The sequence below is a fragment of the Sarcophilus harrisii genome, chromosome 4 (assembly GCF_902635505.1).
Source record: "Sarcophilus harrisii chromosome 4, mSarHar1.11, whole genome shotgun sequence".
Classification (NCBI taxonomy): domain Eukaryota; kingdom Metazoa; phylum Chordata; class Mammalia; order Dasyuromorphia; family Dasyuridae; genus Sarcophilus; species Sarcophilus harrisii.
In genome coordinates, this window is record NC_045429.1 from 413,394,634 (window position 1) to 413,420,253 (window position 25,620).

General features: G+C 37.1%; 2 protein-coding genes across 12 annotated transcripts in view; one reads left to right on the forward strand and one right to left on the reverse strand.

Moving 5' to 3' along the window:
- DRAM2 (DNA damage regulated autophagy modulator 2) overlaps positions 1-6,788 on the reverse strand; it is a 35,779-nt gene extending 28,991 nt beyond the window's left edge. For 3 of the 10 annotated variants that reach the window (XM_031967269.1, XM_031967268.1, XM_031967264.1), the window contains exons 1-2: positions 6,634-6,788; positions 733-762 (exon numbers count right to left, since the gene is read on the reverse strand). The gene's annotated coding sequence lies outside the window, so the exon portion shown is untranslated. The other 7 variants (XM_031967270.1, XM_003769773.4, XM_031967266.1 and 4 more) reach the window with 6 other exon arrangements.
- Positions 6,789-6,849: 61 nt separating this feature from the next.
- Positions 6,850-25,620, forward strand: part of CEPT1 (choline/ethanolamine phosphotransferase 1) — a 38,901-nt gene continuing 20,130 nt past the window's right edge. For both annotated transcript variants that reach the window (XM_031967263.1, XM_031967262.1), the window contains exons 1-4: positions 6,850-6,938; positions 12,371-12,765; positions 20,221-20,368; positions 21,973-22,114. In XM_031967263.1, the coding sequence (XP_031823123.1) occupies positions 12,427-12,765; positions 20,221-20,368; positions 21,973-22,114 (629 nt within the window). In that variant the 5' untranslated portion in view covers positions 6,850-6,938; positions 12,371-12,426. The remainder of the gene's footprint in view (positions 6,939-12,370; positions 12,766-20,220; positions 20,369-21,972; positions 22,115-25,620) is intronic.

The following is a 25,620-nucleotide window of genomic DNA, read 5'->3' on the forward strand; positions in this document are numbered from 1 at the left end:
TATAAGTAAATTTCTCTAAGGTTAGTTGAAAAGACATCAGTTATAATTTATATTACTACTTCTTTACTAATGACCTAATTAAATGTATTTGCTCTTTGTTTATATGTATGCTTTGTCTATTTTCTAAAAGCATATACTGAATATGAATATATACATTACTACTGTCTACCTTTAACTACTAGAGGGCCCAACTTTAAAACTCACTTTTCCAAATGCTTAGTATATTAGGCACAGAACAATATTAAATCCTACTGAAGATACTAAAAATATTTTGGGATAATTGAAAGAAACAAGCATTCACATGCTGCCTATTATGTGCCAAACACTGTGCTGGGTGCTTTAAAAAAATACTACCTTATCTGATCCATACAATAAGCCTGAGAGAAGTGTTATTACTCTACTCTTACAGTTGATGAAGCTTAGGCAAAAAGAGGTGAAATGACTTGCCCATAGTTTCACAGCTACTAACTGAGGCTAGAATTTAACTTGGCTTTTCCTGATTCCAGGCCCAACACTTTTCTAATGTGCCACTTAGGTTTGCCATCTAGCAATATAAAAATCTAAAAATAATTGGTACTCACTAACAACATATATGATTTTACTGCCTGCTGACTAAACAACTAAACCAAAACACAAAGACACAATGTGGCTATTCATTTACCATTCTTCAAAGTCACAACCTTCCAAAAAATAGTTTCTTCTTTAAAAGGAATAATAAAATAAGATACTTGCCAAAGTGCCTGAGTAGTAGTGGTAGATGATCTGTAAAAAAAAAAAAAAAAAAAAAAAAAAAAAAAAATTAAACATACATAAAATTCAGTTAACTGTCAGTTTTCCAGGATCAGAGAAAAAAGCAGAAATATGATTAATTAAAATGTTTATCTTATTTAGTATAGAAAATATATTGCTTATTTTATTTACCTCTGAGTATAATACTTTTAAGAAATATCATATGAAGAATTATAATAAAGGGCTCCAGGAATATTTAGCCTGAAAAAAAAAAGTTTTTAATCGCAATCTTCAAATATTTAGAGAACTTAGCTTATGTCATGTTATTTCAAGAAAAAAAATTAGAATCAACATATGGAAGTTACAAAGATGTAGATTTGGATCCTGAGATATAAGAACCTAACTAGTCAATTCTATTAAATTAGTACAGCTATGTTCAGCCCAAGGTAGGCACTTAATTTTTATGTGAACCCAAGAGTCAGATAAACATTCATAAATCCCACTAGAATTTATGCAGTAAGATATCCATATGCTCTCAAATACTAAAATGGATCTGTGATCTTACTGCTATGGAAGTGTTTTCTAACATACATATCATACCTCATTCACATATAACCATCAGATGCAACTCTTATCTTTGTCCTTCCATATATTCATTCAAGAGGTTCATCCAAAATACTGAAGACTTCACTTTCTCCTGATATTACAGCGATACCAATGGAACCCTCTAACCATCCTCACTACACCCTTCACTCTCTCTAGTTGATCAGCTAATCTTCTCTTATCATATAATTCCTCAAAAATATCTTTGACTCTTGTCCTTCTTTGAAGTTCTTATGACTAAAAGTTACAGCTTCACCATAAGCTCTTACATTGCCTTCTGTGTGATATTCATTTTTAATTCTTTGGAGATTTGTATTCCATATTTTATTGTTCTACAGCAATCCCAGTTGAATATTGGACCTTTGCTGTCATGGAAAGCTCATGGTCATTTCCAACCAGCTCTGTTCCTCCTGTTCACTTCTGAGGGACTCCAATTCACTGTTAATCTACATTGCTTCTCCCAAATTAAAATAGCCTAGATGGTCCATCCAATGCACACTATAATCTGGCCAATAGATACTTTTCCCTATTTGGTATGAGCAGGACAAACTCTTAAATGAGTAAAGTTCTCTTCCAGTATGGACTCTGCAGAGCTATGCAGATTTTGATACAAGCAGCACAATACACCCTCTGTTAACAGGAGCATGTGGAGCACTTCAACACCCATGGGCAAGTGTACTTCTGTCTGAGCTGAGCTCTTGATCTCATTCATCACAGTAGAAATTACGAGGATCGAAAAGGATGTTTTGATTGTTATATTATTTGGAAATTCTTGATTGATTTGAAAAGATCAGCGAAAGATACCTTGTTGAAAAACAGCTGGCAAAAAGTATTTTTTTCCACCAAATCAATTGTGTTTTTATAATCAATAACAATAAGCATACTTCAGAACTTCTGCATCTTTCACTCAATTGTGAAATAGTAAAGATGTGATCCCTTGGTGAATACGGCTTGGGAAAGCTTGTTTCTTATGTACATACTCATCAAAGATGGTCTCTCCTTTTTAATAAATAATTCTCATATTTTGGATAAATGGCAGAGTAGGGAAAGTAGGTTGTTGATTACTTGTTATCTTAATTGAGATTTCATTCTAAACTTCTAGTATTCAGACATCATGCATTTCACTCCTCCAAGGCTCTTATAATTACATCACCTCAAGCACAGATCTTTTCTTAGTCCAATCTGGCGATTCTCTCCATCTTTGTTCTCTTTAGTGTTATTATTTCCCTTAATAAGCATATCCAGGTCTTTAGCGTTAAGTCTCCAACTGTGGTGGTCTCACTGCCCTAGATGGAGAAAACAATTTGTCATCGTAATTTTAAAAAATATTTTCCCTTCTTTTTACACTCTTGTCCTATTTTTGCACTTGGGATGATTTTGCTTAGTTGGCTATCTTGCCAAGTTTTCTTTAAACCAACTTTGCCTTACCCTGCTTATCTCTGCTTTTTAAGATGTTACTACTTACAATTTTCCATCATCCTTTATAAGAATGTATAAGTAAGTTCATTTCCTAATTCGGTGTTGCCTTGGGCAGCTGTCTTTCTGTTTGGCTGATTACAAAGTAATCTTTGGGGACTTTCTGAGATCTTTGCTGTGACAATTGAATTGACTGGTTACACTTTTTTAATAAAATCATTAAGTAGTCCCTATCTATTTCCAATTTTGAATTGTCAATTAATTGTTTACATAATTCAGAATTGAATTGTTTCAATTATCTACCAAACTTTTCCTCATTTCATTCTTTTATGTTATACTAATTCTGATCATAACTCTGACAAGTTGGTGTCTGTATACTGACAGCTGATTCAAGAATAAATCTCATCAATATCAAGTCTTTTCCTAGATGTTAAAATATAACCTTTTCTTTTTTGCTACATAATTTGGCAATCATGATGTCTAGCATCTACAAATTCTTTTTTCAAAGCAAGTGTTCATAATGAAAAGGCACAAAGCTTCAGTCTAATTGGCCGGTTTTTGACTCTCATTCCTGCTTCCTGGATCATGCTTTACCTTGTACTCATCTTTTTCTACCTTTGCATTGAACTCAAGTATTGGGGTATATATTGATTTAATTTGGAGAGCCTTATCAGAAGTTCTTTATAGAATTTCTTTCTCCTCATCCTTAGTAGCTGATCTTGGTGTATGAGTTGCAATTTCTTGCAATGGTCTTTTTTGCAAATATTTATCACTGGTACTGCAATATATAATGATTAAAGAATCTCACGAAATAATGCTTCTTGTTGCCTTTGGGAATTTAATAAAACATAATCTGTCATCTCCTTTTTTGTTCATGATGCTCATGACCTTTATGAATACCTTTTTCCATGGAATAGACATTGATTCTTCCTTCTGCTTTCATTTACAGCAAGAATGTCAAGATTTATACGGTTTGGCTTTTAAACAATATCATATTCTGTGGTCACAGGATTTTACATTTATAGCACCAATAGTCAATGTAAAGTTTTTAAAAACTCCAAAACTGTGTTGTACTTAGCACTTGCTGCCCCCTTTCTCACTTGGCTGCCAACACTGTAGGAGAATTGAGATGTATGACTGAAGGTCATAATGTACTACTCTTTGTTTCTTTGTTACAACAGCCAAAAACTGCCAAGTGATCCGCTTGCTGGCATTGTATCTCTCCATACTTAGGCTGGTCCTCAGAAAAAAAGTTGGCTTTTTGCCCAAGACATGTATATACTTCACTATCATAACCTCAGACATTAAAGGGTCACTTCCACACCACAATAAGTCCTTAGGAAATAGATTCTGTGAAATATTTCCTTAAATGAAAAATAAAGTAGAATAAATTAAGGTTACCAAGTTATCACTAATGACTGCAAATTTGGCCCAGCAACTAGATGAGGAAAACTGTTTCCTAGTAAATTGGAAATTTGGCTAACATATGACCAGTAAGCAAACAGAAAAAATAAAATCTTACAAGTATATCCAATATAAACCAAAATCTGCTTGGTACAAGGCAAATACAGCAAGGAAATAATGTTTTATAGATCATTGCTCCATGTTCTAGCTTTACTATACATCTCTATGAGCCTAAAGTCCAATAATGTTTTCTAAAACTCATAAATACAATTGTAATAATAAGAATTTTTTATCTTGTCAGGTCTCTGAGTCGTCTATTAAGAAGCATTAAAACATAATCAATAAACATTAAGTGTTTTATCAATTGTGCCAAGCACTAAGCTAAGGGTACAAGAGATTCACTGAAAGACAAAAACTAGGTCCCTTCTATCAAGGAGTTTACAATCTAATGAGGAAGATAAAAAGCAAGCAACTATGTATAAAAAGACATATACAATATAAATGTGATATAATCCCAGAGGGAAAATTCTAGCATTAAGGGTGAAATAGGGGTGGGATTGGGGAAGAGAGAAAGAAGGAAAGGTGAGTTCTGAGCTGAGTCTTACAGCTGAGAGATTATTCCAGGCATGAGAGAAAATCATATGTAAAAGACATGGATCTGGTAGATATAACACAGAGAAGAGCAGGGCAGACACTTTCATTGTTACTGACACATAGAGTAAGGAGAGGGTGATACCGTATAAACCAAACAAAAGATTTTATAACTGATCCCTGATATAACAGGAGCAGCTGAGGTTCACTTGGGAAGGTCGGAGGGGATAATCAGCCTAGCACTTCAGAAAGACCATTCTGGCAACTGAGTGGAGAATGGACTGGAGAGGAAAAAGACTTAGGCCAAGGACACCAATCAGAAAGCTCTCTTGTTGCTAAGGCCATGAGATGCTAAGGCTGCATCAGGGTGGTAGCTATGTGAGTGGAGAGAAGGGGAAAAATAATGGAGATGTTTTAAAGGTAGAAAAGGTAAGATATGACATCACTTTGGATATGTGGGTGAGGTTAATTTAAGGAAGAAAAAGATCATGAACCTTGGTGACTGGGGAAAGGATGGGGATGCCCTCAACAGAAATCAGGAAGTTCAGAAGAGGAAGGGATGGGGAGGAAAGATGAGTTCCATCTTGGACATGTTGCATAAGACCTCTAGAGAACTTCCCATTCAAGATTCCAATAGGTACAAGGTGATGTGAGACTAGATAAACATGATAATTTAAACCATAGGAACTGATAAGATTTGCCCAAATGAGACAGCATAAAGGGAGAACAGATCCAAGGATTGACCCTTGGGCAATGGATGTGAACTAAATGAAGACTGAGCAAAGGAGACCGAGGAGGAGCAGGCAGACCGGAGGAGAACCAGGAGAAAAGTATCATGGAAAGCTAGAGAACAAGTACGTGAAGGAGGTGTGAGTGACAGTGGTAAAAGAGGTTAGATGGAGGATTAAGAAAAGGCCATTCGTTTTGGCAGGTGAAAGACCATTCACTTTGAAGTGGGCGATTTCATTAGGTTAAGGAGGTCCAAAGCCAGATTGCAGAGGGTTTAGAAGACAGAAGGAAAAGTACAAACAGCTTGCAGACGAATTTCTCAAGAAACTGAGTCATGAAAGAAGAGAAATAGGCGCTAGCTAGCTGGGCTGGTCGGATCAAAGGAGGGTTTTTTCAAGGAAGGAAGGCGAGGTTCAATATTAGAGAAAGAGAGGCGATGGATGAGCCATCTCTGCAGAAAAGGATAGGCCGGGCTGGGACCAACGGGGCACGGAGGGGGGGTTGCTTTTCATGCCCGAAGAGGCTGTGTGATGCGTCCGTGCTCCAGCAGACAAGGGACGCTCCCGTACATCAACTACTAGTTTGCTAAGGTACTGACCAGGTTGGCTAGTTTTTCAAAACAGTCCAAGCATCCTTCAGCCCCTCGTTTCCCGCACACCGGAGGGGCGAGCCGCGGGGGAGGGGAAGGAGCACCTTCGGGTCCGATGCAGACTTTGGGAGGGGGCGGAATCGCGAAGCCGCTTCGGGAACTGAGCCTGGCAGGAAGCGCAGCCCGGCGCGGTTTCTGGGACGCGAGGCCCGTTCCCACGCGTCCCACGGCGAAGCCTCGGGCCCCGGAGGATGCTGCAGGGGCCACAAGTGACCGCTCCCTCTCCTCGCCTTCCCGCAGGATGCGGATGCGGGGCCTGGGGCCGCTCCTCCTGCTCCCGCCGAGGCGCCGGTCCGGGGCCCGGGCAAGGTCAGGGCTCCAAGGACGCCCGCGGGAGACGGAGCCTCAGCGGCCGCCTTTCCCGGAAGGGAAGCGGCCCAGACCGAGGGCCGGGCCCCCGCCGCGCTCCCCAGTCCGCGGCTGTGCAAGGGAGAGCAGCCGCGCGCCCGGAGACCCGCTCTCGGCTCCTCCTCCTCCCCGCCCGCCCGTCGCGGTTCCCAGCCCCGGCCTACCGGGCTAGCCGCACCCGCCGCCGCGGGCCACGCTCGGAGCTCCTCGCCTCCTCCGGCCCGCAAGATGGGGCTTGGGGCGGGGCCGGGGGCACGCGCCTGCGAGAGGCCCCAGCCCCTCCTCCGGGAGCGCGCCCGGGGAGGCCGCCCCGCCCCCTCCCTCCGCCTCCGCGGCGGCGAGTGCGTCCGCGCCCCCGCCGCCGCCGCCCCCGCCCACTCCGGCCGCGTCTGCCTTTACGGCAACTGCGAAAGTGTCGCGAACGCGCCGCTGCCGCCGAGCAGAGTCACCCGGACGGCCCAAGTGGAAGGTGCAGACCTGTGAGGGGTGCCGGGTCTCGCGCGGGATGGGGTGGGGTGGGACTGGCGGCCTTCGCTGCGAAGTGGGGAGGGGGTGGCGGGGAGGGGGTGGCGGGGAGGGGGCCGCCGCTTCCGGAGCGGGGAAACCGGAGGGGCAGGTGATGGGTGCCCGAGGGGCGAGCCCCGGGGGAGGGGAAGGAGCACGAGGGGCCCGGCCGCGAGGGTCGGTGAAAGGGGACGGGGTCATGGAGAGGGGGAGCGGGGGCGGCCGCCGCCGAGGCGCGCGGGGGCGCTGGGACCCCGCGGGGGCCTGCCGGGCCACGCTTCCGTGTCCGCCGCCCGCCGGTGGGGAGGCGACCTTGTCTGTGCACGTCTGCAGCAAGGCGGCCCCGCCAACCCGGGAGCCTCCGGGAGCTGCCGGGGTCGGGGCTCTGTGACTTCTCTCTGCGTGTTCTCCCAGTGTCCCTTTTCTCTCCTCTCTGCCTCCCTCCCTCTTTGTCTTCCTTTTTCCCTCTCCCTCACTCTCCCTGCACTCCCTCGCTCCCTTTCTCTGAGAGAACTGAGACAGTCAGTCAGTTTTGAGGGAATTGCGACGGGCTGGGTGCCATTTCGGTTAGGCTTCAGCGCTATTCTTGGAAAGAAGGGACCAGAGAACTGCCGGAATTGGCCCGTGTTCCGGGGATCCCTGGACCAGCGGGGCTTTGCATTGCCTCTTGCCTGCGAGGCTTGGCTTGGCTTTTGCGTCTTGGTGTAGTTACACAGATTCCCTCCACCAGATTCTCTATGGATTCCGCCACGAATAACTTTAAGATCTCCTGGGAGTCTACTTGAAAACTCTTGCTTAAAATAAAGCCACGTTGTAGTCCCCTTTGGTGGCAATCGAATAACATTTCAGCAGACATTTGCTGTAATAATGCTTAGATTTATAGAGGCTCTAAAGTTTACAAAGTGCTTCAACAGACTACCTTGTCAGAGGTAGCAAGGTGTAGAGAACTAGATGTAGCATTAGGAAGTACCGAAGGCCCCGTCAGATTGTGGCTTTTGTGATCCTGGGCAAATCACTTTAACCCCTTCACATTTAATTTTCTCCTCTGAAAAATGGGATGATAATACCCATCTCTCAGTGTAGTTGTACAGATCAAATGAAATGATACCTAGAAGCACCATACAAATGTTAGCTTGATGTCATTTTAGTGCCATAGGGGGGATCAAAAGAAATACTAACACTTCATCCTAAACCTTTGGGATTAAAAAAAAAAAAAAAAAACAGGTAGCACACAAGTTACAATGTTAGACGGCATGTAACAAGTACTAGAAGAATAATAGTTGGGGAAAATCACCTCAAATTGTACAATTTCAAAAAAAATTTTGCCACATTTTTTATGTTGTGCGTTTGGTAGAGCTCAAATTCCAAAAGTGGAAGAATTTTTAAAAATGATTATATTTATACATATCTAGTGTTTAGTTCTAGACCAAATGTCTTCACATTCTTCCATACACTCATTTCTATTTTTCTCACTATAGTCCCCATTTAAAGAGGGAAGGAGGATGGCTTAATGGAAAGAATAGTGGACTAGGAGTAAGAAAATCTCCAATAGTTTATGAAATTTTAAATTCTTGTGAAATTATAATCAATAATATATTTACTTTCTCACTTACCCTTCCAATAAGACAGTTATCAGTATATCTGACTTTTTATGAACTGCCTATGTTAAATATTTCTATATTTTTAGGTAGCAATAAAGAATGAGCACTAAAACAACATAAGGCCATCTGGTCCCAATTCTGCCATTATGTGCAACATAACTCTGGACTTGGGCTTCGGTTTCTGCATATATACAAATGAAAGCTTTAGATTCTCTAATCATTAAAATACCTTAAAGCTTTAAAAAGTCTCTGACATTTTTTTAAGCTAGGTCGGCTATTTTTCCAATTTTGGGGGGATTTATCGAATTATCTATTCCTATATGCTTTCTTTTCCATATGAAATACTTTCCCTAAACGTTTAGTAAGCATTACTTATTTACAAGCACTGGATAGGCCTTTAAAAACCCAAGGGACATTTTGCATTATATTGGATTTAAATTGTGGTACTTTTAATGCAAGCCTGCTGAAAACCATTTATTTTGTGTGTGTGGCTAAGTAATACTGAAATTAAATTTCTCTATTCGTTTTTTAACTATTTGTCATTTTTATCATATCTCTGATAGCCTGGGGTGATAAATGATTTCTTTCAGCAATTTCTCAAAAGCTTAAGAGATCTACTAATTAGCCACTCCCCTTTATAAATTCTATACACCATACTGCTAAGTCAGTGCAGCTCATAAAAACAGTTGCTGGAGGTTTGCCCATTTTCAGGAGGAAGAGTCCATATCCCTGGCATCCAGACATAGGAGGATGGGGATGCTGGAATGACATGCTACAGGTTGCATACTGTGCTATCCTTCTTTGTAGTATAAATTTTTTTCTGATTGTGATCATTTAAGATATTTTAAATGTTTTTTAATTTTGAAGTTTACTTGTATTAAAGATTCCATTATTCTCAACTGCCATTTATTGTCTTCACCTGAATTTGTAGGTGACTTGGAATTTGGGACTGAGTTTAAAAGTATTAATATGATGACATAAATCCTGGATTTAAATGGATAGTTTTGTTTTTATTAATTGCTTAATTGCTCTAGCAAATACTTTTGCCAAACACATTGGTAATGAAAACCTTAAAAACTAATTGCACCTAATTTATTATAAATTATGTGATCACAGGTTGCACTTATACTGGAAAAGTTTCTAAAAACACAATTTCTAACCGATAAAAATCTAGGTCAGAGAAAAAACACAGAAGGAAAGTATCAGTTTATCAGATTGTCCTGCCAAATGCACAAACTTAAAGCCATTCGGATCAGTTGCTCTCCTAGCTGTCTCAGGGCCAAAAAACAGATCAGCTGCTTTCAGCAGTAAGAAAAATGGAATAATAGTAAAATATGAAGTCGATTTAACTAGCTAGGTTTTCACTCTAATTTTAAATTAATTTTAAAAGTTGCTACCAGGCCCCCACCCATTATGTTAATTAATTAGTCTGATTAGTGACATTTTCTATTAATTTTTCACTCTTTGATCTTCTAATTTAAATGCTTTCTGCCTGCTTGGATTACCTTGTTCCCCAATGCCAATAGAATGTAAGCTTCTTATGCATGAGGACTGAGTTGTTTATGGTTTGTTTGTGGTTTATAAGGGGGGAAAGGAGATAGCTGTTTACCGAGTGCCTTACACAAAATATGCATAAGAATTCTTTGCTGAGTTGAAGAATGTGTCAACTCAATTACTAGATTTGCAATTTAATCTAAAGTGACCATCAGCTACCGGTTACAAACATAGCCTAAAGTGAGTTGTGATTTAATTCAATTTATGCCAGTTAATGAATGCTGGAATATTTGAGCCAGACTAAAGCTTGGAACAAGGAAGTAAATCTGGTTTTGTACCCTAGTTGAGAAACTAGGATGTTATTTTAATATTTTTCTTATCAGCATATTCCCATTTCTTTCAATACTACCTACTCTCTATCTCTCAGGTAAATAATCTTGAAGGTTTTTTTTCCCCTTATTCATCTTCACCTTGCAGATACTATAATTTGTTATTTACTGTTGCTTCTTTGTATTAAGGCTTTTACTCACAGATTCCCACCTGTTTAGCTTTCTCCCTTTTTTTGTTGTTGTTGTTCAATTCATTTCAATTCATACTTTGTACCTTCCTGATTAACTTTTTGGCCTTTCTCATCCTCATTTGAAATGTTTATTCCCCCCTCTCCACTTCTGTACATCTTCTCTTTCCTGCAACTCTTGTTTTAAGATCTAACCTTCCCTAATTAACTTCAGCTCAGGGTTCTTTAATTCCTGTAGAATTTAGGATTTGCTACAGCCTCAAGTTTGACTATGTTGGTTCCTTCCTCATATTTTATATATTTTTTCCTCCAACAGGAATATAAATTTCTCAAGGGGAAAGACCTTGCTATCTACTGTTGTAAATTAATTTTATATCCTTATCACCTAGTGCAGTTTTGAGGCAGGTTATAGATGTTATCAATGTTTATTAAATGATTAATAAGTGAAAGAGAAGGGAAGAATTTTAAATAACAAAAATTAAGGGTTAAAGGAAATGTAACTGGGAAGCACTTTAAACTTAACAATTTTATCATTTGACAAGGGGAGCCCCGAAATTCTTCCTCTCTGATGTAGGGGGTGAGCCATGATATAAAGCACTTGAGAAGCTCCTTGAAGGAGAAAGTCTCCTTGAATCCTGGCCTTTGTAAAGACCCCATCCAAAAGGAAACAAGACAAACAGCTTCTTTCTGTTATCTAGGTGGGGCTAGTTGATTCCGGAATTGGAAATTCTAATCCCATTGAATTGGAGATTAATCAAGAAACACTCATTCAATTCTCAAATTCCAGCTCAAACTCCACCCACCTGCCCCCATCAAGTGCAACCCCAGCTTGTAGCCAAGATTTCTATTATAAAAAGAGCCAATTTTAAACCCAGTCCTTGAAGAGGATGGAACATGCCATGCCATGCATAGCCTCAACCCTCTGCCTGCTGGAATGATATTTTCTTTCAGTGGTACCCTCTCTTTATCCGCACCTATTTCCCTAACTAACTTTCTCCTTTAGGGAGCTTCTCAAGTGCTTTACCTCATGGCTCACCCCTAAGTCAGAGAGAGAAAGAGTTTCAGGGCTTTCCTCGTCAATTTGGTTTTTCTGCCTGAAAAATAGGGCTAGATTTGTTCTCTTGACACCTCAAATTAGTGGAGAAACAGGGATGGGACTCAAGTTTTTTTGTTCCCTATCTGATGAATTTATTGTAAATGTTTAGTTTATGTGTTGTTTTGTTGTTATTATTTTATATCATGTCCTCATATCCCACTGCACTACCATCCCTACTATTGAAAAAGAATAGTTAAATGCAAACAATAACATGGCAGTAGCTAATCTCATCCAGAAATTCTTTACTCTTTTAAGAGAAGGAAGGGGGTACTGGTTATGGACTATAGACCAAATACTCCGGAACCAAGACTGGTACAGTTGATCTAGGTTGTTGTTGTTTTTTTTTTTTTTTTTTTTTTTTTTTTTTTTTGTCGGGTTTTTATTTATCTCATGAAGTAGTGGTGTGGCCCTGTTTGTTTAATATGCTGCATTTCTGCCTAAAGTCCTCCTGTGTTTCTCTGAATCATGCTTATCATTTCTTATAACAATCATATTCCATTAGATTCATGTACCACAAGTAATGAGCATCCATTTTGTTTCCATCTTCTCTTCACGTATAGAGTTTTGCTATGAATGTCTTGTTATATATGGAACTTTTGTAAGCATTTTTTTAACCATAAACTTCTTGGAGTTTCATTTAAGATTCAAAATGGGAATATACAGATATTGTTTTTCTTTTCCCCCTTCAGATTTAAAAAAAAAAAAAAAAAAAGCAGCTAATAGAAGACAGGAGCTATAAAGATCCATGAGTGGGCATCGATCTACAAGAAAACGATGTGGGGATCCTCACCAGGAGGTCCCTGTGGGCTTCGGGCATGTGAATGCCTCAGGATGTGTATTAAGTAAGTTGCTTCAGTTGCCTACCCCACCATTGTCAAAACACCAGCTAAAGCGCCTAGAAGAACACAGATATCAAAGTGCTGGACGATCCTTGCTTGAACCCTTAATGCAAGGTTACTGGGAATGGCTAGTTGGAAGAGTTCCATCCTGGATTGCCCCAAATCTCATCACCATCATTGGACTATCAATAAACATCTGTACGACTGTTTTGTTAATATACTATTGTCCCACAGCTACAGAACAGGTAAGAGGGGTGTCTTAATAGCATCAGATATAACATTTGTTACAGATATTAGGAAACATTACTTGTTTTGATTAAGGAGTTAATCTGCAAAAAGCACATTTTTGTGTCAGAATCTCAAAAGAAATTTTTAATTATCACTTTATAGTATAAAGATTGAAGAAAGTAGTAACATAAATAAACTTTGTTAGAATTATAAAAGAGATCTGCAGTAGAAGTTGCAAGTGATTTGAATCTTGAGGTAGATGACTTGGCTATATTTGTGATGGCATCACTCGAAGCGTTTACTAAATATCTACTCTATAAAAAGTACTCGTTAAGCATGGAAATAGTGAAATAATCCATAATCACAAAGAATTTACATTCTAAAAGAGTAGAAAACGTGTGTGTGTCTCTAATATAAAGGGAATAAATACAAAGTAATTTGGGACCAAGAGTCCTAGTAAGTGAAATTCATGAAAGGCCACATGTAGAAGGTAATACTTATGTTGGGTCTTAAGGGATTTTATGATGTAGAGTTGAGGAAGGATAGTATTTCCAGGCATGGAAGGAATGATCCTTGTACAAATGGGGAGTGGTCATGTATAAGGATCAAAGAAAAGGCCATTTTGGCTAAATCATAGGCGTGGAAAGAGGGTCTATCAAGCCCAGTTGGTGACTAAAATAAAAACTAAATAGAAAAGTTTGTGTTTTATTCTGGAGGGAACAGGAAACTGCTGAAAAGGAGTGGCTATTAACTAGTTTTTTGTTTTTAATCTGAGTGCCTTTGGATATCTTCCTGCTGCTCTTACCATATTTCTAAATGACTCTCCCTTGGTCTATTTCTCTGATTCTGGTAGGCCAAAAGAAACAGGAAAAAATCAGTACAATTCCTGTTAAGTAGGATGTGGCAGCCTCCACACTCTAATCTCCCTAGTTCACATACTAGTGATGCTATCCTGGCTGCTTCTTCTGTCACCAGCCTTCAGTGGGGAGAAGCAAAGGACAGGTTGTACCCTGAATAAGAAAACCAATAAATTTCTAACTTTATTAGTAGTACAAAGTTTATATCATTTCCTAGTTGACATGAACCAGAGTTGCTTTTCATGAAAAAAGAATTGAAAATATTGTGCTTCACATAAGCAAAAAATATTGTTCTGAGCGCTGCCCTTGCTCACTATGGTAATAGCATTTGCCTACAACTATCACATGTAATTACTGAATCACAATGACTACTTTTGAATTCTGACAGTTTAACCATTCCAGATGCATCAAATTGTACTCTGGCCTACCGCATATCTCTCCATCTTTTCCACAAGAACAGTCATGGTAAATTCTGTGTGCAGAATCTCCCTGTTTACTAGTCCAGTAAACATTCATGTTTTTAGAAAAGGAAATAAGGTTTGGCCGATATGACCTGTTCTTGATAAAACCATCCAGTTTTGTGTTCACCATTTTCTTGTCTGGATTTTCTCTAACTTCCTGTTCTATCTTCATCTCCTTGCAGTGATAAATTAGGTCACTGTTTACTTTCCTCAATCTGTTGGTACCTTTTCTGTTACCTTTTGTGTTTATTATTGTTGTTCAGTTGTTTCCTAGTCTTTATGACCTCATTACTTGGCAAAGATACTAGAAAGGTTTACCATTTCCTTCTCCAACTATTTTTACAGTTAAAAAAAACTGAGGCAAACAGGGTTCAATGACTTGCCCAGTGTCAAACCGGTTTTTAAGAGTCTGAAGCTGGATTTGAACTCAAGTTTTTCTCCCTAATTCCATGGCTGGCCCTATCTATCTACTACTATCTAGCTGACCTGCCTATTAAAGGTCACCGATGGACTCAGCAATCACTTCAACCAGTACTTGAGGGACCTGAGGTTAGAGTTCATCTAGGCCATGGATGATTTTCCTTGATCAAGCTTGACTTTAAAGATTTCTTTCTGTCTCATTACTTACCTTTAGTGTTGTCTTGAGTCCAAAAGTCACACTCCTTCTCAGAAACAAAATGGGAATTGATCATCTCTGCCTATTTTTTTGTGGTCCTATTTCCCCACCCCCAGAACTTCAGAAAAAGCTTTAAAATAAAAAAAAAAAAAAACAAGCACACAAACCCCCAGCCCCTCTTTATTATCCTGGATTTCCTTGCCAGCCTTTGCTTATTTAAACACTGTCAGCTAGTAGTGATGAAGCACCTGTGCTAGGGACTGTGCTTAGGTACTGTGGATATAGAGATACAATGAGACAGTCCCTGCCCATCATCTATTTCGATGAACACCATGCCAAAGTGGATGCAAGGTGACTTTCAGGGGAAGACCCTAGAGGGTCTTTGTGGCATTTGAGCTGATTCCTGGAAGGGAAAAGAGAGTCCCTTCCACATGGAGAAGAGTCAGGTCAGAGGCTCAAGAGGCAGGAAGGCTATTTTGACTAGATCAAGTCCTTGAATGGAAGTGAAATGATAAGGCAGGAAAATAAATGATTATGAATCCATGTTTTGAAGAGCTGTGTGCTAGATGAACATTTATTTGATGCTTCAAGGCAGTGAGAGGGCAGCATAGAGTACAGTATGCTGAATCCAGTCTCATATACTTATTGGCTATGTGACTTGCCTAGGCAAGTCACTTAATCTCTGCCTTATTTTCCTCAGCTGTTAAGTTGGGGTAATAAAATACTTATCTATAGGGCTTTGTCAAAATCAAAGAGATTAATATTTGTTTTAAAAACAAACAAACAAAAATTTAAGACAGTTCCTGGTACAAATGTGCACTTTTCTTCCCCCTTTCCAACCAGCAGACAAATTGGCAGCCATTAGAACTTATTAAAAAGGGAGGTACATTGTAGGAACTCCGTTTTGACATTCTTTTAGAAGATGGATAGATGTGGAGAAAGACTTGAAGCAAGAAGGAAGTTATTGCTGTTGTCCTCTATGAGAGGTGATAGGGGCCTGAACCAAGAGATGGGCTGTGTGAGTAGAGAGGGACCTAATTCAAGAGGTGTTTTGTAGATAGAAATTTGAAGACAGGCTGGTGTGTGGAAAATTGAAGCTTCTTACAAAACCTTGGTTATCCAAGATCATAGAGCCAGAGCAGCTGAACTTAAGGGAGGTTTAGTCACTTGCCTCAAGTTCCACAGATGTTCATCCTCAGTTACTGACCTTTTCATCCTCTCTGTATGTTCTTTTTAAAATCTTAAGTGGGTGGCTGAGTTCCCTGTACATCTGTCTCTTTATACAGCTTTCCCTTTTTCTTTGTCAAAATTGTTTCTCTTTGTGTCTTCAGAATTTTATTCTTGAGAACTTTCTCTTCACCTGACTTTCCCTATAGAATTTTAAGATATGGGTTTCTACCTCTGTATCTTTGAAATTTTTTCTCCCGAAATCTAGGGCACATGTCAGCATATTTCTGATTTTGCTTCACCTCTCTATCTAGAAACTCCATCAGTGGCCACTTCCTACCAAGGTTCTCATGATTTCTACCCCATTAAACAGTAATATCCTGTTCATGACAATCAGATTTTCAGTAGAATTTTATTTTAATAGTTCCTCTTCCAAGTTAGAAATAGTTATCATTATTGTAAATCAAGAAGTTGTCAGCTGTTTTTCTCCTGACAGATGGCCATATTGTAGAAGTCTTCCACCTACACTCTATCATGTTTTGTTTTTGGTTTTGGTTTTTTTGTTTGTTTTGTGGTAGGCTTATGATCTGGTGCCTGGACTTATTATCTTATTGCTTCTTTCTTTAGTGGTCTCAATAGCATGACAGCAGCACTCCTCTTTCTGCATTTCTTGTGGTTCAGTTGTTTGTGACCCTATTGGGGATTTTCTTGACAAAGATACTGACGTGATCTGCCATTTCCTTCTCCAGCCCATTTTACAGATGAGGAAAGAGAGACAAGCAGGATTAAATGACTTGCCCAGGGTCGAACAGCTAGTAACTAACTATCTGAGACCAGATTTGACTCTGCAAAATGAGTTTCCCAGACTTTGGTCCTGGCACTCCATTCTCTGCACCAGCTGCTGCATCTGTCTTCCTTGATCTTTACTTAAATTCCATTTTCTTTCCTCTCTTTTAGTTCCTAGATTGCCTTTCACATGAATATAGTTTCCTGGTATACAATGCTACATCTTGCCTTTTTACCTGTCCTATTACTTTTGAATAAGATTCAACTTCCCAGAGCCAAATTCCAGTTCAATTCAACAAACATTGAAATTTTGACCATGTGCCGGTTATTATGCTAAGTGCTGAGTGTGCAAAGACAAAGATGAAAGAATCCCTGGCCTTGAGATGCTTTTATTTTACTGAGGAAAAAAAAAAAAAAAACAACTTGTTTAACAAAGGAATAATTATAACATGTTTACAGAGTGCGTAATTTGGGGGAGATAGGAAAAGCCCTGCCAACTTTTAAGTATCCTGAAGGACTTCCTCTGGTAGTTGGCACCTCAAGCCAAGTCTTGAAGAAAACTTGGAATTCCAAGGGAGAAGTAAAAGAAAGAACATTTTATGATAAAAGTGAAGTGTGGGGAGGGAGAGGGAAAAAGGGGGGCCACTTTGATTGGAAAACAGTTTGTGAAGGGTAATGATTTGATTATATTAGAGCCACATTGCAAATATTTGTAGTTGAAACTAGAGGCAGTAAAAAGCCACTAAAGCTGTGCCTTCTTGGTTTATAAACTTTGTAACTATTTGAAAGATGAATTGGAGAGGGCAGAAAATGAAGGTAGACTAATTAGGACACTTGGACAAAAGCCCCAGCAAGAGGTAGATTATGAGGGCCCAGAACTAGAATGACAGCTGTGAGAGCAGAGGGAACACGATGGTTTTGGGACTAGTAGTAGAATTGGTGAGACTTGGCAACTGCTTAGATATATGGAAGGCAAGGAGAAATCTGAGAGTGAGCCTGGGAGAATGGAAAGACAGGAATCAGGAAGTTAGGAAGGTTGATAGGTTTCAAGCCTTAAATCATAAGGCCCATTTTACTTTCTTAGATAAGGAAGATCTCTATCATTTAGATTTTTATCAGCTATTCTGCTAAAATTTGAATAAAGTAAATCTTCAAATCAATTGATTGATGCTGTCAAAATAGGTAAAAATGAAAGTCCTAAGGCATAATTTGTTTTTGCTGAGATTAATGCCTGCTTTTTTAGCTACTCTCTACAGTTCTAGAATTTTGCAAGAAAAATGTCTTAGGCTCATTGTGCTATTATACTTTACAAACTATTTCATTGTCCTTTGAAAATTAGAACCATATTTGATTTTTTTTCCACTAGTCCTTCATTCTTAAATATTTTCCAAAGATAACTGACTGTGGCTCTCAGCATGCTTTTCTGCCAATTCTGTTCTTATTAAGGAAATAGTACCTTGAAGTCCTCAATGGCACTAGATGTTTTTATACAAACTTTAGCTTGTATATAAAACTGGGGGTGGGGTGGGGATTAGCATATCAAAATAGCATATCAGTTTGTTATTTACAAATAGAAGTATTGAAAACTAAATTTTACAAGATGAAAGATAATCAAATTTAAGATAGTAATTCTAATCTTATAATGTCTGTTTAAAAGTACCATGATCAGTATTATTCTCCTGAATTGTTTCCACTATGTATAGCCAACAGATGTTATTACTTATCATTAAATGTGAATAATACTGAAATGACCCTCCCAGAATAAGCTATGTAGTTGTTTTAATTTTAATTCCTGTCAACGAAAAGAATCTGATAAACATACAAAATTAGGGGCAAAATCTACTCCAGGTCCATAACTTTTAATAATGCAGTGCTAATTAAATTAACATTTTGAAAAATTATGAAAAATTTACTAAAAGCTATTAAAACAACATTCTTAGGTGCATGAAGGAGTGTTAATTAGCATCAAAATGATTTTGGTTAATTCTGCCATTATTTTGTAATACAGAGCTATCTTAAATCTTTATCATAAAAGAAAGAGATCAGGTAATTCACAAAATAATAAAAAGTTGTTCTGGATGTCATTTCTTCTTAGGGTTGTTTTTTAATAGTAAATTTAGAAAATCTTGATTGATGGTAGATGGTTTGAGAGAAAAATATTAACCTAGTGACCTGAGGGAATGTGATACTAAGCAGTAATAAAAAGGAATATGTAAACAAAAATAAATAGCACTATGAAGATTGATAAAAAGAAACTTTTTTTTTTTTCCTGAGGCAATTGGGGTTAAGTGACTCTGGGGACTTGCCCAGAGTCTGAGATCTGATTTGAACTCAGATTCTCCTGACTTCAGGGATGCTGCTGGATCCACTGCGCCACCTGGCTGCCCCTAAAAAGAAACTTTTGAGAGAAATTCATTTCATCAACCTATGTTTTTTCTGTGTTAATAACTAGAGTTTTGTGTCTTGCAAATGCTTAAATTGATAGTCACAGTCTTGTGCTTGAGAAAATATTAAAATTTATAAGTGACACCATTTGGAATGTAAAAGATTGCTTATTGGAATTTTCACTGAAATTATGAATTTTTAAAAATATTTTTTCCCTAATCCTTTTTTAAGAAATGTAATGAGACCAAATCATTACTTAAAATTTTCATTGTGCTTGACCTACATAGGAACCTGTCTGTGTAAGGTTTTTCAAGTTGGTTAAGATAATGGATGTTCCAGGATTTAGCAATTCTGTAAACACATCAGCATTCCCTATAGCCAATGTGAGTTCATTCATACATATGGCCTTCTCAAGATCTTATCCCACAGTGACTCATACTCCATCATCTTCACATCCAAGAGATTCTTCATGAGGCACCTCTGAGGGTGGGGTGGGTAGGGAAGGGAGAAACACAAAAAGACTTGTGTTATTTTGAATATTGAAATTCTAAGCTTCCTACCCTTTTGGGGAATTGCTAGAGATATAAGGAATGTGGTTAAAAAAAAAAAAAAAAAAGAACTCCCACCATCCTGATCCATATAGGTTTTATGAGAGTGATGACAAGAATCACAGTTATACAACTTAGTTGCAAACACTGGTATATTCATATATATCATATTTATCCCTCACAAAGGCTTGTCGTTGTTTATAATCTAAGGAAATTTGTAACTATGAATAGGAAAATCCAATAGGAAAATCATCTGATTTGATAACATCTGAGAAAATATCAAGTATTGGTGTCTTGCCTCTTAACAAATATTTTTTGAACAGATTTGATAATTTAAAAAAAAAAAAAACTGTTTCAAGAGCATGAAAAACTTGTCTTCCAAAAAAGCCTTAAAGTATCTGTCACCACCCTGTTTCTCTCTCTCTTCCCTCCCTCCTTCCTTCTCTGTTTCTCTCTCTCTCTCTCATTTGTGCTTTGAGAACAAAGAAGCTGTTTCTTGAGACACTATAAATACTTAAATATTAGTGTTCCCTTCTTTCTGGTTATTTATTAACAATTAGGATAGTGGAATATGATGTCTTTATGTAGCATCTAACTATTGATTCATGTTTTTAATAAACTCATTTATTATCTTTCTTATTTTTTCTCCTAGGCACCTCTGTGGGCATATATTGCCTGTGCATGTGGCCTTTTCATTTATCAGTCTTTGGATGCTATAGATGGGAAACAAGCAAGAAGAACCAACAGTAGTTCTCCTTTGGGAGAACTTTTTGACCATGGCTGTGATTCACTTTCTACAGGTACTGCATAATAATCATTCTTCTAATAATGTTGTATGTATAACAGGTTAAAGGCATATGAGGAGTAGAGTTCAACTTAAATATTATAATACATGCCAGATCAAGTAGTTTTATATTCAACTTTAGTATCTTTGAGTGTGAATTGAATTGTTTGTCATTAGGACTTTTACTAAATTTAGAAATGCAATATAAAATGACTTTAACTTTAATTATTTTTAAAAATGATTTTAATTCAGAATGTTTTTCAATTACTGGTTTTTAAAGTTCTTAAGATTAAATAGGTAGCCTAAAATTACAGTCTTTATCTAATCAGGCCTCCTAAAAAGTACTTGATTCCTCTTTTTTCTTGTAACACTACTAAGTTTTAAACAAGTTTTCTGTCATCTAAGTTAGGGTGGTAAAGTCAGATCTGTGGTATCAGTGTGGGGCATGGTTTAACCTTGGTCACCCAGCCAATACATGACAAAAGCAGTATTTGAACCCCCAGTTCATCTGGCTCCATGTCCAACTCTTTTTAATGCTATGTTGTTTCTCCTCTTGTAAAAAAAATGAGTCATTCAGATCTCATCACTTTAGAGCCAAATTGTGTATACTTATTTATATGTACTGGGTATATATGTTCACAGTTAAATGACTTTGTCTACAGAAAAATTCAAAATTCTTATAGATGATGGAGCCCTTAAAAATAAATATAAAACAAACCAAGAAAAGCTAAAAATCTGAATAGGTAAATATTGACTGAATGTTTCTAAAAGCTTACAACTTAACCACAATGTAACTTACTGAATGCTAGTATGTGATTCTCTTTTTGTCCCTGGGAGATGAAATGTTTGAGCTGTCGTTACATTGTTTGAGACTTCTCCTAGCAATTTCCTAGCATGTCTGTATGACTAAAGTAATAGCTGTTATAGGATAACAACCAGCTCTTTGTCACTTAGGAGTAAATTTGAAGATTATCCAAATAATTTGATTTTCTTTCTTTTTTTTTTTTTTTCTTTTTCTTTTTTTTTTTTTTTTTTTTGCCATTGTGCCAGTTAGCTGACTCAGTGGATAGAGGGCTGGACTTGGAGTTAGAATGACTGAAGTTCAGATGTGGCCTCAGACACTAGCTAACTGTGTTTTCCTGGGCAAGTCATGTAATTTCTATTTGCTTCAGTTTCCTCAACTATGAAATGGAAATAACAAAGCACCTACCTCTCAGGGTTGTGGTCGAATGAAATAGTATAACTAAAGCACTTAGCATAGTGCCTAATATGTAATAGGCAATTAATAAATACTTGCTTCCTTTATTCCTTACATTAATTACTAGTACTGCGATTGATCAGTGGATAGTAAAAATCTTAAATTAGGAAAGAAAACGTATCCAATTCTTTGTAAGATTGATTTTGATCAGAATTTTCTAGGAAATTTTAAGTTATGAACTAAAGTTAAAGTTGAGATTATCTGTGGATTTGTTTAGTTATCCCCTTTTCCTTTACAGTAGAAAACTGAAAGCTGCTGATAAAGTAACAATAGAATTTTCTCAGATTTCTCTTATTTAACTTTTTTCTTGCTATTAGTAAGAGTTAAAATGTTCAATTAATTATGACATGTTTCTCCTGCAGTCTTTGTAGTTCTTGGAACCTGCATTGCAGTGCAGCTAGGAACCAACCCTGACTGGATGTTTTTCTGTTGTTTTGCTGGGACTTTCATGTTTTACTGTGCACACTGGCAAACGTATGTTTCTGGAACATTGCGATTTGGAATGTAAGTACAAAAATGACATTTAAAAAACACTCTGAAGTGCTGTGAGTGGTTTGGATTTGTGTGTTTTTAGCAAGCTGTAACATTACTAAATTCATTAAATAAAGCATCTCCAGACTGTCACTCTTTTAACTTTTACCTGTCATCTCTTTTTTAGCATCCATTTTTAGAAAAATAAATATTAAAACATTTCATCTACAAGAAGGAAAAAACGTACTCCTTCTACATAAACAAACAAAAAACAATCCCTCATCCATTCTACTTTGGGATTTGATGATCATTGAATGTTCAATAAATGATAACTAAGAATGGTTCTGATAATTATGCGTGGTTCTCCAGAATAGAGAAAGTTCTTTTTAAACGATAAAGGGCAATTTATTTCTCTAAACACCAGGGCTTACAGTAATTTATTTCTTACATATATTTACCAGAATGCAATAACAAGATCCATGAGTTTCTTGTGAATAATGAGCATGCTATATTGATTATTATTGCTAAGGAAACATCCAAGAATTTTGTAGACATGAGAAGAAAATCATGTGGTTTTATTAGTATTTAACAGGATTTTTAATAAGTATTAAAAACAATTAGATCAGTACTCCAATTTTTGTTATCATATAATAGATCCACATGTGTATGCTTGTTATATTCTATCTTTTTTAAGATTCCAAAAGAAAACCTTGTATACTTTTGCAAACTTAAAAAAAAAATTAAAGACCTCTGGGGCAGTTAGGTGGCCCAGTGAACAGAGCACCAGCCCTGAAGTCAGAAGGACCCGAGTTCAAATGTGGCCTCAGACACCACTTCCTAGCTGTGTGACCCTGGGCAAGTCACTTAATCCCAATTGCCTCAGCCAAAAAAAAAATTAAAGACCTCAAAATAATATTAATGACATTTGACAGGGAAGTAAGTCAAATAATTTGCAGCAAAGAATCTTTTAAATTTAGAATCCCAAATAAGCATTCTCTTCTTAGTTTATATTAATTTTAATTGAGAAATTTTATTGCTTAACTTATTAGCAGTGACAGTAATCATGAGCATTTCAAATAAGTATCAAAGGGGACAAGACATGTAGATGAAGGAAGTTACAGTCATTTGTGTTGCACTTTTATTAACAATTTATTTTATCTGTATAGTATTAAAATTTAACTGTTAAACCAGAAAATATTCAAAATTTCTAACAGTTGAGGGGGATGTAACTTACAGAATACTGAAAGTATTTTTTCTAATAAACCATGAGAACCAAAACTATTATATTAGTAGGCCCCTTTGAGACCACATGCTTTTCTTGGTCCATTTTTTATTATTTCCCTATTTAATTTGGAGATTATGACTCAGTTGTTACAAATATCACAGTTTAGATTTTGTATTACCTGAAATCCATAGCAACTCATACTCATTTTTGTGGTTGATTTCATTCCACAGATTTTTTTTCCCACCCCTTTTCCAAAAGAAATCAATATGGTGGCAAAAGTATTGATCAGCGTCTATTTGCTGTTTATTTTCTCTCTTCTTGGTAAAGAGACACTATTCATAGAAAAGTGGAACATAGGAAGAAGAAAGAGAGAATATTGGACCAACTATATGCTTAGTGTTTTGAAGGAAGTGTCATAGTTTCCTGCTTATCAAGTTTTTAATTTCTCAGGTCATTTTTTTGCTCTTGTCATACTTCTCTTGTGGATATCTGACTTTTTGTTATGGGACACATTTGAATGAAAATAGATGACAGGGTTGTGTAATGGTTGATATGGGCCTTCAATATTTGCTGGGTAGCAAGACTGGCTGGACTATTGGAAAGTTGTTAAAAATAAAAAAAACAAAGTCAGTTGGGAGTGAGAAAATGTGTCCTATAAAAATCTCAAATAGTTAAAGAATGGGAATGAAGATTAAAAAAGCTATGAACTGGTATGATTAAGAATAGTCTTTGCCACAGAGCTCTACTATGGAATGGAGTGAAAAAGAAGATATTCAAGTAGGAAAAAGGATGATTTCTGAAAAGGATTGCACAAGGTAACCCAAAAAAGAGTTAGATAAGTTAACATGAAAAATGAAAAGGAAAGCAATTCATATGGTAGAAGAAAACAATCTTTAAGTAGAATGAATAAACGATAACAGTCTCAAAATATTAGTATAGATTTAAAACTTAGAAATCAAATTTGACATTGCAGAGAATATGATTTCAGAAAATTTTTGCCATAAAATATTCTGAAATATTTAAAAAAAGGCCTTTTAATAGTGTAATGTCAGATATGAAGCTATGATATTCATAGTAAAGATAATGTAAGTTTTTTTTAGGTTCAGTGAGGTAATGACTGAGTTTTTTATAATTAGCTACCATTTTGGATAGTCCAGAGAGAGAGTCCAGTGGCAATGAAAATTCATAGATTAGTGTTTTCACTTTGCTGAAAGCTTTTCTCCTTTTACTTTGTTTATTGCCAAGGGAACATTTCAAATAATACCTCATTCAGATACTCTAAAATAATACTTAAAGATGCCACTTAAAGGATCTCTTCCTATAGAATTTCCAGGGGCCTGCCTTTTCTTATTACTGTTCAATGAGACCGTAGCCCAGGCAGATAAAGAGACACATAATTAATTGCTGATTTCAACATATGTTTATGGTAAGAAGGAGAAAGTTCAGTTTCTGTTTTCCATAAGTAGGGGAAAAGAGGTAATCACTGAAATGTAATTTCAATAACAAGGGGATATCTATAACTTAAAAAAATAAAGAATAAGAATTTAGAAATTCCCTCTTTTTTATACAAATTCTTGAGGGTTTGGTCTAAACTCTGTTTAATTGTTTTTTTTCATATTACATTTATTTTGTTTTATCAAGTGGTATTCCATATTTGTTAACAATCAAATTTTCTTTTATACATATATATGTGTGTGTGTGTGTGTGAATAGTTTTCATTGTAGGGATTTTTTATCATTTAAAAATTTTAAAAATAGAGTATTTGTGAAATTAAGATTTGCTACCTCCATTTAAAAGTTGCTTTTTTAACATTTTGCTGGTCTTTTCTTGCCATAAGTTCAGAGGAACACATCAGTGTTAACTTTTGCTAGTAACTATAATTCTTGCATTATAGAATAAGCATAGAATTCTGGGAAAGTAAGTAATAGTTTTAAATAATTTTAAGAGGAGGAAAGTAAGATTCAGATTAGGTGATTTGTCAAAGGTCACAAAGCTTGTAAATAGTAGTTTATTTTCTGGTTAAAAGAGAGAGCTTGGTTAATTAAGGTAATTTGTTCAGTAAAAAGAGCCCTACTCCCCCCCCAAAAAAAAAAAAAAAAAATCCCAAACATTGTTGAGTTGAAATCTGATCAACAATATCCTATCCCAAGTGTTTTATTGATTTTTCTCTAAACTTTACTGCCCATAATTATGACTCACTATATATTTGTGGTGTAACCTGAAATAAATTGTTGTCCCTCTAAACCAGTTTACTCAGCTATAAAATGAATGGGTTGGACTATTGACCTTAAAGGTCCCTTCTTACTCTAAAAAT